Source organism: Bombina bombina, chromosome 7 (assembly GCF_027579735.1).
Source record: "Bombina bombina isolate aBomBom1 chromosome 7, aBomBom1.pri, whole genome shotgun sequence".
Lineage (NCBI taxonomy): Eukaryota > Metazoa > Chordata > Amphibia > Anura > Bombinatoridae > Bombina > Bombina bombina.
In genome coordinates this window covers 620,682,296-620,702,575 of record NC_069505.1, presented here as the reverse complement: position 1 = coordinate 620,702,575, position 20,280 = coordinate 620,682,296, and the positions used below count along the sequence as shown (strand labels likewise).

The window sequence follows — 20,280 nt, the reverse complement described above, 5'->3', positions numbered from 1 at the left end:
TGCTTCCGCAGACTGGAGTGGATCATTGTCACGACCGATGCCAGTCTGTTAGGCTGGTGTGCGGTCTGGGACTCCCTGAAAGCTCAGGGCCTATGGTCTCGGGAAGAATCTCTTCTCCCGATAAACATTTTGGAACTGAGAGTGATATTCAACACGCTCCAGGCATGGCCTCAACTATCGGAGGCCAAATTCATCAGATTTCAGTCAGACAACATCACGACTGTAGCGTACATCAATCATCAGGGAGGAACAAAGAGTTCCCTAGAGATGAAGGAGGTAACCAAGATCATCAAATGGACGGAGGATCACTCCTGCCGCCTATCTGCAATTCACATCCCAGGAGTAGACAACTGGGAGGCGGATTTTCTGAGTCGTCAGACTTTTCACCCGGGGGAGTGGGAACTCCACCCGGAGGTTTTTGCTCAGCTGACCCAGCTATGGGACATTCCAGAATTGGATCTGATGGCGTCCCGTCAGAACACCAAACTTCCTCTTTACGGATCCAGGTCCAGGGACCCCAAGGCGGCATTGATAGATGCTCTAGTAGCGCCTTGGTCCTTCAGTCTAGCTTATGTCTTTCCACCGTTTCCCCTTCTCCCTCGGCTAGTAGCCAGAATCAAACAGGAGAAGGCTTCAGTAATTCTGATAGCGCCTGCGTGGCCACGCAGGACTTGGTATGCAGACCTAGTGGACATGTCATCTGTTCCACCATGGAAGCTGCCATCGAGGCAGGATCTTCTAATACAGGGTCCTTTCAAGCATCCAAATCTAGTTTCTCTGACTGCTTGGAGATTGAACGCTTAATTCTAGCTAAGCATGGGTTCTCTGAATCAGTTATCGATACTCTGATCCAGGCCAGAAAGCCTGTCACCAGGAAAATTTACCATAAGATATGGCGGAAATATCTTTGTTGGTGTGAATCCAAGGGTTACTCGTGGAGTAAGATTAGGATTCCAAGGATATTGTCTTTTCTCCAAGAAGGATTGGAGAAAGGATAGTCAGCTAGTTCCTTAAAGGGACAGATATCTGCTCTGTCTATCCTGTTACACAAGCGTCTGGCAGCAGTACCAGACGTTCAAGTGTTTGCACAGGCTTTAGTTAGAATCAAGCCTGTCTATAAACCTGTGGCTCCTCCATGGAGTCTAAATTTAGTTCTTTCAGTTCTTCAAGGGGTTCCGTTTGAACCTTTACATTCAATAGATATTAAGTTATTATCTTGGAAAGTTTTGTTTTTGGTAGCTATTTCTTCTGCTCGAAGAGTTTCAGAATTGTCTGCTTTGCAGTGTAATTCACCCTATCTGGTGTTCCATGCAGATAAAGTTGTTTTGCGTACCAAACCTGGTTTCCTTCCAAAAGTGGTTTCTAATAAGAATATTAACCAGGAAATCATTGTTCCTTCTCTGTGTCCTAATCCAGTTTTTAAGAAGGAACGACTATTACACAATCTCAATGTGGTTCGTGCTTTAAAATTCTATTTGAAAGCAACTAAGGATTTCAGACAAACATCATCCTTGTTTGTTGTCTATTCTGGTAAGAGGAGAGGTAAAAAAGCGACTGCTACCTCTCTTTCCTTCTGGCTGAAAAGCATCATCTGATTGGCATATGAGACTGCTGGTCAGCAGTCTCCTGAACGAATTACAGCTCATTCCACCAGAGCTGTGGCTTCCACATGGGCTTTCAAGAATGAGGCTTCTGTTGAACAGATTTGTAAGGCAGCGACTTGGTCTTCACTGCATACTTTTGCCAAATTTTACAAATTCGATACTTTTGCTTCTTCAGAGGCTATTTTTGGGAGAAAGGTTTTGCAAGCAGTGGTGCCTTCCGTTTAGGTTACCTGACTGATACACCAAGTAAGAGAAAACAGAATTTATGCTTACCTGATAAATTACTTTCTCTTACTGTGTATCCAGTCCACGGCCCGCCCTGGCAATTAAGTCAGGTTCAAATTTATCTTTGTAAAACTACAGTCACCACTGCACCCTATGGTTTCTCCTTTTTCTCCTAACCGTCGGTCGAATGACTGGGGGGGTAGAGCCTGAGGGGGAGCTATATGGACAGCTCTGCTGTGTGCTCTCTTTGCCACTTCCTGTAGGGAATGAGAATATCCCACAAGTAAGGATGAATCTGTGGACTGGATACACCGTAAGAGAAAGTAATTTATCAGGTAAGCATAAATTCTGTTTTATATAACTGTGTTGGTTATGCAAAACTAGGCAATGGGTAATAAAGGGATTATCTATCTTTTTAAAAAATAAAAATTCTGGTGTAAACTGCCCCTTTAATCAGACATTGTAGATTACTTTGTTCAATTTAAAGGGACAGTCATCACCAGAATTGTTGTTTTAAAAGATAGATAATCCCTTTATTACCCATTCCTCAGTTTTGCATAGCCAACACGGTTATAATTATACACTTTTTATCTCTGTTATTACCTTGTATCTAAGCCTCTGCAAACTGCCCCCTTATTTCAGTTCTTTTGGCAGACTTGCATTTTAGCCAATCAGTGCTCACTCCTAGGTTTTGTCCCATGCGTGAGCTCAATGTTATCTATATGAAACACATGAACTAACATCCTCTAGTGGTGAAAAACTGTCAGGTTAGAGGCGGCCTTCAAGGTCTAAGAAATTAGCATATAAACCTCCTAGGTTTAGCTTTCAACTAAAAATACCAAGAGAACAAAGCAAAATTGGTGATAAAAGTAAATTGGAAAGTTGTTTAAAATGACATTCTCTGTTTGAATCATGAAAGTTTATTTTGGATTTGACTGTCCCTTAAAGCATGTGATTTTAAAATAATCACAAGTTAATCTGACATGAAAGGAAAAAAAAAATGTTCCTTTAAATATATATCTAAATGTTTTGCTTTTATCGTTCTTCATTTGTTGACGATTCTATGTGGAACCAAAACATGGTTGTATATTTTAATGGCTATAATAAGAAAACATTTTAGTTTTTCAGATTGATTTGTTGAGAGCCCCTTTTCTCCAATCTATGCTGGTACGCCATGTATTTGTATGTTTTAGATTACAATATAAGTTACGTATTATTTACATACTGATTATCAAAAAACAATTAACAACATTTAAATATTTTTCTTTTTTTTACTTTATCAACAGACCAGCTTGTCCAGTCACATGAATTTGGAAAATGTAATCTTTTAGAAAACTCTTACAATACCGTTGGTTCATTGGATGGACTAATCAGAGACAACACCAACCTGTCCCGAATGATCCAAGGAGCCCCATTTAACACACGATTCACCTGCAGAGATGTCAATCAGACATCCACTGCTGAATCGTTTTACCATGAACAAGCATCTACAAGCAAGAGCTTTTTGTCGTTTCACCAAAACAGAACTGGAGAAAAAATACAGATTACAAATAGTAATTTTGTTGATCCACAATCTGATTTTCCTGTATACCAAGCAACTCCTACACTTGAAAATTATTATCAGTATAGTGCATATGAAAATGGCTTTAGTGCCCAAACTAATCTTCATAAAGAACATAGATTATACCCCGATGGTAAGACGAATGTGTGTAATATATGTGGGAAGTATTACTCTAAAAAATCTAATCTTGTTGTACATCTGAGATCACACACAGGGGAGAAACCTTATCACTGTAATGAATGTGATAAACATTTCAGCTGTAAATCTAGTCTTCATGTACACAAGAAAATACATACAGGAGAGAAGCCTCATAGATGCAATGAATGCGGGAAACACTTTGCTCATAAACATTATCTTATTATACACCAGAGATCCCACACAGGGGAGAAACCTCATAGGTGTAGCCAATGTGATAAACTGTTTACGTATAAATCTAGTCTCCTTGCACATCAGAGAACACACACAGGGGAGAAACCTCATAGGTGTAATGAATGCGGGAAACCGTTTGCCAAGAAGTCAAATCTTGAGGTGCATATGAGATCACACACAGGGGAGAAACCGTATAGTTGTAATGATTGTGGAAGACATTTTGCCTATAAAACGCAACTAATTAATCATCAAAGAACACACTCTAGGGCAGGGGTTGAAAAATCTGTGTAAAATATAGGAGCCACAGTAGTATGTGTGTATATGTATTTAAAACAAAAAATAGAGATCTAGACATCCTCTGCAGAGGACTGTGGTACTACAGCTCCAGTTCCACCAAAAGACACTGTGGGTACTTGACTTCTTCCATAGCATAGTTGAGCCATTAGTGAAACTGTTTAACATTTTCTGGAGATCCAGTATGATTAAGGATCTCTGTTTTGAAGCAAATGGAATTACTAAAATTTAATCATTCCTTCTTTACATTATAACCTTGGTGTATAAAACTATTGAAGGATTATATATGTAAATGTATTTTCACTGAGATTTAGAAACATATGGTCTGCTAACATTTTAGTGTTAGTTATATGTACAAAACTTGCAAAATGATTCCTCCCCAAACAGGAAAAATTTACAGTGGTAAGCAAAACATTTTATTTTAGGTCAATAAATACTTTATTCCTGATGTCTGTAATATATCTAATTTATTTTCAATATTTTTTAATTTTATTATTTTGTTCTTTTTATGATGTAGCTAATGTAATAATATTGTGATTTAGATTAGCAATACTGAAGCTGTGCCTAGTTTTATAGGAGGTTTGAAGTTGAGTTTGTTAAGAAATATAGGGAAACACACAAGTACATTGTATTTTTAAGTTTAATTTATACAGCATTTTACCTTGTGTGTGTGTGGGGGGGGCAGATATTGACATAAACCTGCCTTCCTATTTTAGTTCTTTATAATATATGTGAATATTACTCAGTAATACAAACTGGTTAGCAGAGACCCGCCCACTAGGAGCGGTAGATTTGTTAAAAGTCAAATGCCTCTATTGCTTGCAGGCTCACTCATGCCTGCAACTGATATGTATAAAGCAGTGATTTAAATATCTGCTCCCCAAGCACTCTCTGACAGTTTAGAGTTTGCAGATTAAAACACCCGCTAGGTGATTGGTAAGCTCTCCTTTCGTGCATAAATATAGGGAGTGAATGCGCCTAGCAATTTGTAATCTAGTATGGTCAGATCATTGTCGGCCTGGATAATGTTAAATTTGCCCCCTTAGTATCTTTTTCTTCCTCTACCCTCTGTTCCGGTTCCTCTCCATCTGAAGAGGGTAGCTTGTGCTGAGAGAGTGCATTACTGAGGTTTGTTTTTTTCAAGGGAAAAAATGAATATGGGCTTAGATTGACTCCTCTCAATATCAGACCGTATTCAAGCCATACCATTATTTTATTTATATTTCACGACATTTGAATACTGTACAACAAACTCTTTGACAAACAGTGTATATTTTTATGAAAATGTCAATAAAAAGGTTGTAGACTTCTGTGTGTTTTCTAATCTCTATAATCAAAACTAGAAGGGTTTATCCTTATATGAATAAGGCCCTTTGCGCATAGCGGCATAACTTATGCACATAGTGGATTCCATGATCCTTTTAATCAAATCCACATTTGTTCATGTCAGGTGATAACGATGACCACAGTGATCACCTGGCTATTAAAACTTAAATAGGGGCTTCTGAGTCATAGAGGTCTCTCTTTTTATTTCATTGTAAACCTGCTTTCACTATATAGCCCCAATGTAAAGTATTTGGAAGAGCAGGCAATTGCCTTTCAAACGGTGGATCTTAGGGGGTTTAAGGGAGGTGAGATCAATGGGTTACTCCCCCCACCATCCAGCTTGCTTGAGCTCCTTCCTGCAGCCCGGCACTTTCAGGACTCTAGGGTGTGGTGACGTCACAATATTCCCCGGTGATACCAGACCACTCGGCTACCTTGCATGTTGGAGTAAGTGCAGGTAAGCTCCGAAAGTGTCCCCAGGGGGTTAAAGGGACATCAAACCTAACATGTTTCTTCCATGATTCCCTTGGTATCCTTTGTTGAAGAAGCAGCAATGCACTACTGGGAGCTAGCTGAACGGATCAGGTGAGAGATATATGTGCAGCCACCAATCAGCAGCTCTTGAGCCTACATAGTTATCCTTTTTTTAAACAAAGGATACCAAGATAACAAAACTAATTAGATAATAGAAGTAAATAAGAAAGTTGTTTAAAATCACATGCTCGGTTTGAATGATGGCAGAAAAAAAATGTGATTCATGTCCCTTTAAGAGGTTAAAGCGATAGTAAACAACTTTACAATTTACCATCATTAATTATTTTGCCCCCTTTTCCTGTAATTTAAAGGCATATTAAACACTAAATACATTTTATAAGCATAGCATTGAGGTTATTCTCCACCTCCCTCTGGTCATGTGTGTAGTCATCTTGTTTTCACTATATCCCAGTGCTGAAGTGTTTGCACATACCTCCAGGGCATGAAATGTATTTACTGTTTAATGTGCCTTGTAGTTTATCTTTTCTGCTGACACCAAACAATGGCACAAGCCCTGCCATCTCCATGACTCAAGTCTTCATTGACTCCTCCAGATAAGGAAACTGATGGATGGAGTTTAACTATTGATAAATAATTGTAGCAAACAAGGTGTTAATCTGTTCTGATAACTTTCAGATTTTGCTGACATGTTCATCTATTGGATGACTGCAGAAAAAAGTCATAATTACAGTAAGTCATGGACCGACAAATCAGTTATTTTCCACAAAGCAACAGATAAACTGTCACTGTGACTTCACGTTGTACAATCACACAAACATCTGTACACATCTGTCACATTACACAGTCACACAATCACACAAACATTTGTACACGTCTGTCACATTACACAGTCACACAATCACACAAACATTTGTACACGTCTGTCACATTACACAGTCACACAAACATTTGTAAAAGTCTGTCACATTACAGTCACACAAACATTTGTACAAGTCTGTTACATTACACACAGTCACACATACATTTGTACAAGTCTGTCACATTACACACAGTCACACAAACATTTGTACAAGTCTGTTACATTACACACAGTCACACAAACATTTGTACAAGTCTGTCACATTACACACAATCACACAAACATTTGTACACGTCTGTCACATTACACAGTCACACATACATTTGTACAAGTCTGTTACATTACACACAGTCACACAAACATTTGTACAAGTCTGTCACATTACACACAGTCACACAAACATTTGTAAAAGTCTGTCACATTACAGTCACACAAACATTTGTACAAGTCTGTCACATTACACAGTCACACAAACATTTGTACAAGTCTGTCACATTACACAGTCACACAAACATTTGTACAAGTCTGTCACATTACACACAGTCACACATACATTTGTACAAGTCTGTCACATTACACACAGTCACACATACATTTGTACAAGTCTGTCACATTACACACAGTCACACATACATTTGTACAAGTCTGTCACATTACACACAGTCACACATACATTTGTATAAGTCTGTCACATTACACACAGTCACACAAACATTTGTATAAGTCTGTCACATTACACACAGTCACACATACATTTGTACAAGTCTGTCACATTACACACAGTCACACAAACATTTGTACAAGTCTGTCACATTACACACAGTCACACATATATTTGTATAAGTCTGTCACATTACACACAGTCACACATACATTTGTACAAGTCTGTTACATTACACACAGTCACACATACATTTGTACAAGTCTGTTACATTACACACAGTCACACATACATTTGTATAAGTCTGTCACATTACACACAGTCACACATATATTTGTATAAGTCTGTCACATTACACACAGTCACACATATATTTGTACAAGTCTGTCACATTACACACAGTCACACAAACATTTGTACAAGTCTGTCACATTACACACAGTCACACATACATTTGTACAAGTCTGTTACATTACACACAGTCACACATACATTTGTACAAGTCTGTTACATTACACACAGTCACACAAACATTTGTACAAGTCTGTCACATTACACACAGTCACACATACATTTGTACAAGTCTGTCACATTACACACAGTCACACATACATTTGTACAAGTCTGTTACATTACACACAGTCACACATACATTTGTACAAGTCTGTTACATTACACACAGTCACACATACATTTGTACAAGTCTGTTACATTACACACAGTCACACATACATTTGTACAAGTCTGTTACATTACACACAGTCACACATACATTTGTACAAGTCTGTTACATTACACACAGTCACACAAACATTTGTACAAGTCTGTTACATTACACAGTCACACAAACATTTGTACAAGTCTGTTACATTACACAATCACACAAACATTTGTACAAGTCTGTCACATTACACACAGTCACACAAACATTTGTACAAGTCTGTTACATTACACAGTCACACATACATTTGTACAAGTCTGTTACATTACACACAGTCACACAAACATTTGTACAAGTCTGTTACATTACACACAGTCACACATACATTTGTACAAGTCTGTCACATTACACAGTCACACATACATTTGTACAAGTCTGTCACATTACACACAGTCACACATACATTTGTACAAGTCTGTCACATTACACACAGTCACACATACATTTGTACAAGTCTGTTACATTACACACAGTCACACAAACATTTGTACAAGTCTGTTACATTACACACAGTCACACAAACATTTGTACAAGTCTGTTACATTACACAGTCACACATACATTTGTACAAGTCTGTTACATTACACACAGTCACACATACATTTGTACAAGTCTGTTACATTACACACAGTCACACATACATTTGTACAAGTCTGTTACATTACACACAGTCACACATACATTTGTACAAGTCTGTTACATTACACAGTCACACATACATTTGTACAAGTCTGTTACATTACACACAGTCACACATACATTTGTACAAGTCTGTCACATTACACACAGTCACACATACATTTGTACAAGTCTGTTACATTACACACAGTCACACAAACATTTGTACAAGTCTGTCACATTACACACAGTCACACATACATTTGTACAAGTCTGTCACATTACACACAGTCACACAAACATTTGTACAAGTCTGTCACATTACACACAGTCACACATATATTTGTATAAGTCTGTCACATTACACACAGTCACACATACATTTGTACAAGTCTGTTACATTACACACAGTCACACAAACATTTGTACAAGTCTGTCACATTACACACAGTCACACAAACATTTGTACAAGTCTGTCACATTACACACAGTCACACAATCACTTGCACACACAAACATTTGTACAAGTCTGTCACATTACACAGTCAAACAATCACACAAACATTTGTACAAGTCTGTTACATTACACACAGTCACACAAGCATTTGTACAAGTCTGTCACATTACACACAGTCACACAATCACTTGCACACACAAACATTTGTACAAGTCTGTCACATTACACAGTCAAACAATCACACAAACATTTGTACAAGTCTGTTACATTACACAGTCAAACAATCACACAAACATTTGTACACGTCTGTCACATTAAACACAGTCACACAAGCATTTGTACATGTCTGTCACATTACACAGTCACTTGCACACACAAACATTTGTACACTTTTGTCACATTACACAGTCAAACAATCACACAAACATTTGTACAAGTCTGTTACATTACACACAATTACACGCACATTTGTACACGTCTGTCATATTACACAGTCACACAATTACACAAACATCTGTACAAGTCTTCCATTCAGAAAAAAGTAGAGTCAGAAATGTGAGTTTCTGGCTCCAAGAGCAGATTGCATTTATTAGCACTTACTGTCCCCTACATTAGGTATAAAAAAACCTTGAAAAGGAAGAAAATGTGGGTGGAGCAGCGTGTATCTATAATTAAAACCTAACTTTTATTTCAACACTTAAAAAAAGGAAATAATAACATACAATTAAAAACACAAATTCGCGTAGAACTTAGAGATTGGGGTTAAATTGTACCCTTTATTTAGTATTTGGGTGGAGTAACGAAATGAAAGAGGGGTATCAGTGTTCAGATATTATGATACTGAAATACGTTTATCTGAGGGGCTGATATAAGTGTGGATTCTCTTTTATCTCTAACAACTACGTTACTGTATCAAATTATTGATGTGCATACGTATGGTGTTGCTCTGGGTATTATATCTCTCTAATAAAACTAAATAGTGTACACCTCCTCTAATGAGCTTGTATATCAGATTGAGAAAAATATAGTATCGTATTTAATTGAATTGATAAGAGAATAAACTTTTATGATTTAAGATTTAAGTGTTGTGTACACGTGCAGATGTAATTCTGCTATATATGCTGGAATTCAAGTATTGAGAAAAAATATATATATCTGGCTACAAAGCGCTATAGGGATAAATGCCTTTAGATAATGTTTAAACAGCAAATTTTATCTTAGTCCTTATAAGCGCGATAGGAGCATATATATATATCTGGCTACAATGCGCTATAGGGATAAATGCCTTTAGATAATGTTTAAACAGCAAATTTTATCTTAGTCCTTATAAGAGCGATAGGAGCATTCCCCTTATTTCTGGGGCATTGTGGTCTGTACACAAGCTGTTATATCTTTTCTCTTAATCTTGTTTAAGTAAATATATCTGCAGAATTAGATCGTGCATATAAACACGTACATACATATGCAGTTTGTTATTTTAACTCGTTAGTGCAGATACTTTGTATCAATAGTTGGAGATTATATAGGTTGATACTTGTGAAATATATTCTAAAGTAGCAATGTAGCTTAATTGTTATTGTGCTTCTTTTTCAACCTATTTTTTCTATTACATATGAGTACTTGTAAAGTGTTGAAATTACAAACTTTGAACAGAGTAGTTATTGGTTGTATTTTTTGTAGAATCAAGTCAATGTAGGGCTGATTACGCTTTCCCCTTAGTATATATATATATTGACTTTGACTTAATTATAGCTTTGTGTGATTCAGTGTGTTATATATCTTTGTATATTTTTCAGGAATTTTCTTGAGAGTCACTACACTTGGCCTTATGTATTATTACTTGATTTACTGAAATTATTGTGTATATTAGGTACATTCAGTAATATATCCTACTTGCTGGTACAATATTTGTTCACAATAGCGTATATAAATTCTTGTAGTTCGCTTGTATTATTCGGTAATACTGCTGACTGTATAATACTGTAATAGTTTTATATATCTAGACCCTGATAGCTTGCTTAGATAATTTCACTCATTTTATAGAGCTCTTAATACTTATATTGTTGAGTGGACTGTACAAGTATGGGTCTTAGTTTGTTAACCATAACATCTAGGCTATATTTGCAATTGTCACCCGATTTCCAGCAGTATTGCTTGGGAGCCGGTATATTTTAAATATAGCGGTTTTGTGGTCTTCAAAGTATTGACTAGCGTCTGATAAATTGTATAATATTGAAACTTATAGGCCAGCGGTTACTTAGTAAAGTTCAGAGTCACACTTTTTTTCTCTCATTCACACTGTATTGTTTGTTTGGTTATCCTTGCATTCACATCGTTTGTTTATATTACTGACTGTAGAAGCATCCACATCAGCCTTCCCCAGCTTATTTTAAATTATTCCCCAATACTCATTCATGCATTCATTTTGTTAACTGGGTTCTACGTTCTTTTGCAAATTAAAAAACTAAATAGGTTGAAATCGAGATGTCAACCTCTCCCTAACATGTTTCGCCGTTTGTGATTCCGGCTTTTTCAAAGGGTGACGCGCGCAACAATCTTCAGTGATTTATTGGCTTTGCTCCACCCTGTCGTCAGTTGGTCGCCAATCGGAATCCCTATGTGTTTGATTGACGGCTGTTTGAATTACGTCAATGTTTTGAATGGATGCCTTATTCTTTAGATTTGTTAGGATTGCTTTTTAAACTTTGGTATAATACTGATAACGTGTTCTGTAGGGTTATTGGAGTATGTTTGTAAAGTGATTGAAGTCCTTGAAGCTTATGTTTGTTAGATTGATATCAACCGTGATACATTTGCATGTTTTCATAAATGTCCGCTATACTACATTAAATCATGATATATGTTTATACTATAAATAGTATGTGTAATGTATATAGATGGACTGAAATAAAGTCAAGTGCTTTAACTTAATATTCCTCATATAATTTATAGGTTAATATTGACTTTTTATTAGTATCTCTCATATTATTTATTATATGAATTGGTGTAAATATATCACTAAATAAGAGGATGAAGAGAATTTATTTTGGAGGGTATCATGTGTGTATTGCATGCACTTAGGTTGAGTAAATCAATCTGGCTCTTCTACATTAAACCTAGGTTGTTTCCCAATCTATCATCTTCGCGCAAATGCACATCCTGCTGATAGATTTTTATTCTATTTATGTTGAGAGCACTCTTCTGTAATAAATGTTATATTAACTTATGTGGTGTGAATTGGTTATGTTTGGGTGACGAGCGTGACAGTGAACTTTTGTGATGATAATGCGAGAATTGCTTTTAATAAGCTTTCCGCAGTGATTTAGAGAAGAGGAGTGGGTGCTACGTGTGAAGATATGTTTATTCAATGCTACTTAGGTTGAATTGAATAATTTAGGGAGATTTATATTCTTTTTGTGAAATTGAATTAGCGATTTCAATTTCTTGTGACAATGTTAATATAATCTTCTAATGTAGCTGTGTAAGACGTTTTATATTGGAGGGATTTTTAGACCTACTGTGGTGCAGTGCTTTATCACTCTATATGTGTAGTTATGTTTGATATTGTTAACATGTGTCATCCTTAAAATGTGAGTGATTGGTGAAGTTTGGCTTGTCATTGTGAGTGGCAGTGTAATGTGCTCTTGGATGGTGATAAAGGTGATGAGGGGGATAAGGGGATAAATGTAAATACAAAATAAGGGGTAAAGACACATGGGGGGTCGAGTAAAAAGGGGGACTTGGGAAGGAGTGAACGTGATTGCAAAGTAAGGGATGAGTGTTATGACTGTGAAGGAGAGGTGAAAAACACAACGTGAGGTAATTTGTTAATACAATACGATTGGAAATACCAACTGTGTGAGTGTTTACATATGTTAAATTCTGATTGGTGAATTTTGAATAATAGTTTTTGCTGAATAAATTTTGTTATTTTACAGAAGAAACCTTAACATTTGTGCTATTTAGATATGAATTCTTAAAGGAACACCAAGGCTTGTTAATATCATTGTATGATTTTTCGTGCATGATTTTACTGACATATTTTCTTTTTCTACATTATAAGAACATTGAATAGTTATTTTGTTCATTTAAACCTTTTGGATGAACGCAATCCATAAGGTATATCCATTTAGTTTCTATCTTTTGGAGGGCCTTCTCTAGGTCTCCTCCTCTTAATCCTAGGGACAGCTTTTGGACGCCGTAGCATTCCAGTTCAGAGGTTTTGCACTGATGGTATTTTAGAAAGTGAGATGCTACAGATGTTAATTTTTTATCTTTTTGTAAATCTTTGGGAGCATTACGAATATTTCTTAGGTGTTCCATGATTCTTGTGTGTAACTTTCTAGTGGTCATTCCTATATAAGTATAGGGACACTTGCATTGGAGGGCATATATGAGTCCCACAGTGTTACAACTTATATATGTTTTGATTTGGTGTGGTTTGCCAAATCTGTCTGTGATCGTTTTTTTCTTTTTCATCATGTGTGAGCAAGTTGAACAGCTTCCACAGGGGAAAGAGCCTTTCTCTGGAGTTCTTATTGATTTAGTTTTCTTGATGTAATGGCTGGAACTTAGTCTTTCTTTTAGATTTCTTGATCTTCTGTAGCTGATTTCTGCTTTTTGACCAATTATACTTTTTAAAATTGGATCCGCTTGTAGTATATGCCAGTTGTTTTGAATGATTCTGATGACTTCTTGTGATTGGTCATTGTAGGTCAAGACTAATCTTGTTTTGTTGTCCTGTTTTTTTGGTCGGACCTTCAATAGGTCAGATCTGGGTGTATTATATGCTCTTTTTTTAGCTTTTTGAATGGACCTTTTACTGTAGCCTCTTACTTTTAACCTATTTTCCAGTTCTGTGGCTCTTTTTCTAAAGGTTTGCTCATCTGAGCAATTACGTTTGATCCTGAGAAATTCCCCAATGGGTAACGACTTAGTGGTATTGGGTGCGTGTGCGCTGGTTGAATGTAGTACGTTGTTGGTGGCTGTTCTTTTTCTGTATAGGTCTGTTGAGAGTGTACCATCAGGGTTCTTCTGAATGAGTAAGTCTAGAAAGGATATATTGGTTAAGCTTTTTTCGTAAGTTAATTTTATATTTAATTTGTTGTTGTTTAGATGTTCCAGAAAATTATCCAATTCAGATTCCGGTCCTTCCCATAGGAACAAGATGTCGTCGATATATCTAACCCACATTGGGATATATTTAGTGTATTGATCATTTGTATCTGAAAAAACATGTTTTTGTTCCCACCAACCTAGGAACAGGTTGGCATACGTGGGTGCACATGCAGTGCCCATCGCTGTTCCTTGGGTTTGAAGGTAGTATTTGTTATTGAAAAGAAAATAATTTTTGGTTAACACGAACTTAAGTAGATTTATCATGAATTCATTATAATCTTGACTTTCTTCTGATGACATATTCAGAAAGTGTTTTACAGCATTGAGTCCAAGTTGATGATTTATGCTGGTGTACAAAGACTCGACATCCGAAGTTACTAACCATGTTGTTTTGGAAATATGGATATCTTGAATAATTTGTAATACTTCCATGGTATCTCTCACATATGATGGAAGTTGAGTTAGGAATTGTCTGAGTCTGAGATCTATGTACTGGCTTGCTTTCTCGGTTAAGTTGTCGTTTCCTGATACTATTGGGCGACCAGGAGGTTGCTTATTGTTTTTGTGAATTTTAGGGATCAAATAAAACGTAGCTGTTTTTGGGTGAGATACATTTAGAAATTTTGTTTCTTTGGTTGTGATGAGGCCTCTTCTTTTTGCATCATCGATTAATTTGTTGTATTGCTGATGGAATTGTTCTGTGGGGTTACTCCAAAGTTCTCTGTAACATACAGAATTTTTCAATTGGATGGATGCTTCTTTTAGATACATACTCTCAGGCCATATAACAATATTTCCACCCTTATCTGCGTTTCGGATGATCACATCGTCCCATTCTTCCATTTCTTTCAATGCTTCTCTTTCTTTTTTGGTCAAGTTTTTGGCTTTTGTATGAATGTTTAGTTCGTTGATCGAATTGCATACTATTTGATTGAATACATCTATGTTAGAACTGATGTTCGTGGCTGGTACAAATTTAGATTTGTTTTTCAATTCTTTTCTCCAGTTTGATTCCTCTGGGATTTCTTGTTCTGTTAGTAGATCTTCTAAATTTCATAGGCCTAGATTTAGAGTTCGGCGGTAGCCGTCAAAACCAGCGTTAGAGGCTCCTAACGCTGGTTTTGGCGTCAGTGATTAAAGGGTCTAACGCTCACTTTACAGCCGCGACTTTTCCATACCGCAGATCCCCCTACGCCATTTGCGTAGCCTATCTTTTCAATGGGATCTTTCTAACGCTGGTATTTAGAGTCGTTTCTGCAGTGAGCGTTAGAGCTCTAACGACAAGATTCCAGCCGCCTGAAAAAAGCAGGAGTTAAGAGCTTTCTGGCTAACGCCGGTTCATAAAGCTCTTAACTACTGTACCCTAAACTACACTAACACCCATAAACTACCTATGTACCCCTAAACCGAGGTCCCCCCACATCGCCGCCACTCGATTAAAATTTTTAACCCCTAATCTGCCGACCGCCACCTACGTTATACTTATGTACCCCTAATCTGCTGCCCCTAACCCCGCCGACCCCTATATTATATTTATTAACCCCTAACTTGCCCCACACAACGTCGCCGCAAGCTACTTAAAATAATTAACCCCTAATCTTCCGACCGCAAATCGCCGCCACCTACGTTATCCCTATGTACCCCTAATCTTCTGCCCCTAACATCGCCGACCCCTATGTTATATTTATTAACCCCTAATCTGCCCCCCACAACGTCGCCGACACCTACCTACACTTATTAACCCCTAATCTGCCGAGCGGACCTGAGCGCTACTATAATAAAGTTATTAACCCCTAATCCGCCTCACTAACCCTATCATAAATAGTATTAACCCCTAATCTGCCCTCCCTAACATCGCCGACACCTACCTTCAATTATTAACCCCTAATCTGCCGACCGGAGCTCACCGCTATTCTAATAAATGTATTAACCCCTAAAGCTAAGTCTAACCCTAACACTAACACCCCCCTAAGTTAAATATAATTTTTATCTAACGAAATAAATTAACTCTTATTAAATAAATGATTCCTATTTAAAGCTAAATACTTACCTGTAAAATAAATGCTAATATAGCTACAATATAAATTATAATTATATTATAGCTATTTTAGGATTAATATTTATTTTACAGGCAACTTGGTAATTATTTTAACCAGGTACAATAGCTATTAAATAGTTAAGAACTATTTAATAGTTACCTAGTTAAAATAATTACAAATTTACCTGTAAAATAAATCCTAACCTAAGATATAATTAAACCTAACACTACCCTATCAATAAAATAATTAAATAAACTACCTACAATTACCTACAATTAACCTAACACTACACTATCAATAAATTAATTAAACACAATTGCTACAAATAAATACAATTAAATAAACTATCTAAAGTACAAAAAATAAAAAAGAACTAAGTTACAGAAAATAAAAAAATATTTACAAACATAAGAAAAATATTACAACAATTTTAAACTAATTACACCTACTCTAAGCCCCCTAATAAAATAACAAAGACCCCCAAAATAAAAAATTCCCTACCCTATTCTAAATTTAAAAAGTTACAAGCTCTTTTACCTTACCAGCCCTGAACAGGGCCCTTTGCGGGGCATGCCCCAAGAAGTTCAGCTCTTTTGCCTGTAAAAGAAAACATACAATACCCCCCCCCCCCAACATTACAACCCACCACCCACATACCCCTAATCTAACCCAAACCCCCCTTAAATAAACCTAACACTAAGCCCCTGATGATCTTCCTACCTTGTCTTCACCATGCCAGGTTCACCGATCCGTCCTGGCTCCAAGATCTTCATCCAACCCAAGCGGGGGTTGGCGATCCATAATCCGGTGCTCCAAAGTCTTCCTCCTATCCGGCAAGAAGAGGACATCCGGACCGGCAAACATCTTCTCCAAGCGGCATCTTCTATGTTCTTCCATCCGATGACGACCGGCTCCATCTTGAAGACCTCCAGCGCGGATCCATCCTCTTCTTCCGACGACTAGACGACGAATGACGGTTCCTTTAAGGGACGTCATCCAAGATGGCGTCCCTCGAATTCCGATTGGCTGATAGGATTCTATCAGCCAATCGGAATTAAGGTAGGAATTTTCTGATTGGCTGATGGAATCAGCCAATCAGAATCAAGTTCAATCCGATTGGCTGATCCAATCAGCCAATCAGATTGAGCTCGCATTGTATTGGCTGATCGGAACAGCCAATAGAATGCGAGCTCAATCTGATTGGCTGATTGGATCAGCCAATCGGATTGAACTTGATTCTGATTGGCTGATTCCATCAGCCAATCAGAAAATTCCTACCTTAATTCCGATTGGCTGATAGAATCCTATCAGCCAATCGGAATTCGAGGGACGCCATCTTGGATGACGTCCCTTAAAGGAACCGTCATTCGTCGTCTAGTCGTCGGAAGAAGAGGATGGATCCGCGCTGGAGGTCTTCAAGATGGAGCCGGTCGTCATCGGATGGAAGAACATAGAAGATGCCGCTTGGAGAAGATGTTTGCCGGTCCGGATGTCCTCTTCTTGCCGGATAGGAGGAAGACTTTGGAGCACCGGATTATGGATCGCCAACCCCCGCTTGGGTTGGATGAAGATCTTGGAGCCAGGACGGATCGGTGAACCTGGCATGGTGAAGACAAGGTAGGAAGATCATCAGGGGCTTAGTGTTAGGTTTATTTAAGGGGGGTTTGGGTTAGATTAGGGGTATGTGGGTGGTGGGTTGTAATGTTGGGGGGGGGTATTGTATGTTTTCTTTTACAGGCAAAAGAGCTGAACTTCTTGGGGCATGCCCCGCAAAGGGCCCTGTTCAGGGCTGGTAAGGTAAAAGAGCTTGTAACTTTTTAAATTTAGAATAGGGTAGGGAATTTTTTATTTTGGGGGTCTTTGTTATTTTATTAGGGGGCTTAGAGTAGGTGTAATTAGTTTAAAATTGTTGTAATATTTTTCTTATGTTTGTAAATATTTTTTTATTTTCTGTAACTTAGTTCTTTTTTATTTTTTGTACTTTAGATAGTTTATTTAATTGTATTTATTTGTAGCAATTGTGTTTAATTAATTTATTGATAGTGTAGTGTTAGGTTAATTGTAGGTAATTGTAGGTAGTTTATTTAATTATTTTATTGATAGGGTAGTGTTAGGTTTAATTATATCTTAGGTTAGGATTTATTTTACAGGTAAATTTGTAATTATTTTAACTAGGTAACTATTAAATAGTTCTTAACTATTTAATAGCTATTGTACCTGGTTAAAATAAATACAAAGTTACCTGTAAAATAAATATTAATCCTAAAATAGCTATAATATAATTATAATTTATATTGTAGCTATATTAGCATTTATTTTACAGGTAAGTATTTAGCTTTAAATAGGAATCATTTATTTAATAAGAGTTAATTTATTTCGTTAGATAAAAATTATATTTAACTTAGGGGGGTGTTAGTGTTAGGGTTAGACTTAGCTTTAGGGGTTAATACATTTATTAGAATAGCGGTGAGCTCCGGTCGGCAGATTAGGGGTTAATAATTGAAGGTAGGTGTCGGCGATGTTAGGGAGGGCAGATTAGGGGTTAATACTATTTATGATAGGGTTAGTGAGGCGGATTAGGGGTTAATAACTTTATTATAGTAGCGCTCAGGTCCGCTCGGCAGATTAGGGGTTAATAAGTGTAGGTAGGTGTCGGCGACGTTGTGGGGGGCAGATTAGGGGTTAATAAATATAACATAGGGGTCGGCGATGTTAGGGCAGCAGATTAGGGGTACATAGGGATAACGTAGGTGGCGGCGGTTTACGGAGCGGCAGATTAGGGGTTAAAAGTGTAATGCAGGGGTCAGCGATAGCGGGGGGCGGCAGATTAGGGGTTAATAAGTGTAAGGCTAGGGGTGTTTAGACTCGGGGTACATGTTAGAGTGTTAGGTGCAGACGTAGGAAGTGTTTCCCCATAGGAAACAATGGGGCTGCGTTAGGAGCTGAACGCTGCTTTTTTGCAGGTGTTAGGTTTTTTTTCAGCTCAAACAGCCCCATTGTTTCCTATGGGAGAATCGTGCACGAGCACGTTTTTGAGGCCGGCCGCGTCCGTAAGCAACTCTGGTATCGAGAGTTGTATTTGCGGTAAAAATGCTCTACGCTCCTTTTTTGGAGCCTAACGCAGCATTTGTTTGAACTCTCGATACCAGAGTTAAATTTATGGTGCGGCCAGAAAAAAACCCGCGGAGCGTTAACAGCCCTTTTACCGCCAAACTCCAAATCTAGCCGTTAGGGACTCTAGTTCTTCTTCTGATAGATTAGATATATTTTCTTGCGTATCCTTATTTGCAAAATATTTTTTGAGGAGAAGTTTGCGTAGGAAAAGTTGGATGTCCTTTATTGTTTCGAATTTGTCCAGTTGGGAATTGGGGCAAAAGGATAATCCTTTGGATAGAACACTTTTATGGTGTTTGGAAAGTCTTCTTTCTGAGAGATTTATAATTCTTAGTTCTTCATTCTTATTTGTGAGAAGGGGCTCAGATTCCGTTTCTGAGGTTTTTGGAATCTGTCTTTGATGTTCTTCTTGTTGTTGTTCCTTGTGTTTCTTTTGTTGGAACCTCCCACCTCTTCTGGTGGTTCTGAATCTGAACTTAGATCGTCTTCTAAAAAAGACTTTCTTTTTCTATTTTCAATAGTAGATGATTTTTTTGATGTTGAAGGTTCTTCCTGTTGATCTTTGCCATCATTTTCCTGTTCCTCGTTATCAGTGTCAGAAACATCAGTCTCCACAATGTTCACTCTCCTTTGCGTTTTGTAATTGGAAGTGAAATTTTTATTTTTCCATTTATAAACTTTGTTGTTTTGGAAATCCAGAATATCTCTTTGTAGTTTGCCTTTCTTGGTTGATTTAATTTCATTCTCATACTTGTCGAGTTCTTTTTGATATTTCTTGTATGCATTCTCAAATTCTTTAAGATTTTCAAAATGTTTTAG

The 20,280-nt window shown here is 37.3% G+C and overlaps 1 protein-coding gene across 1 annotated transcript in view; it reads left to right on the top strand.

The window, feature by feature from the left end:
* The window catches only part of LOC128635624 (zinc finger protein 614), a 156,047-nt gene extending 150,688 nt beyond the window's left edge, over positions 1 to 5,359 (top strand). Inside the window, exon 10 of the mRNA XM_053688694.1 lies at positions 3,116 to 5,359. Within this exon, the coding sequence (XP_053544669.1) occupies positions 3,116 to 4,050 (935 nt within the window). The 3' untranslated portion in view covers positions 4,051 to 5,359. The remainder of the gene's footprint in view (positions 1 to 3,115) is intronic.
* Positions 5,360 to 20,280: the final 14,921 nt, after the last annotated feature.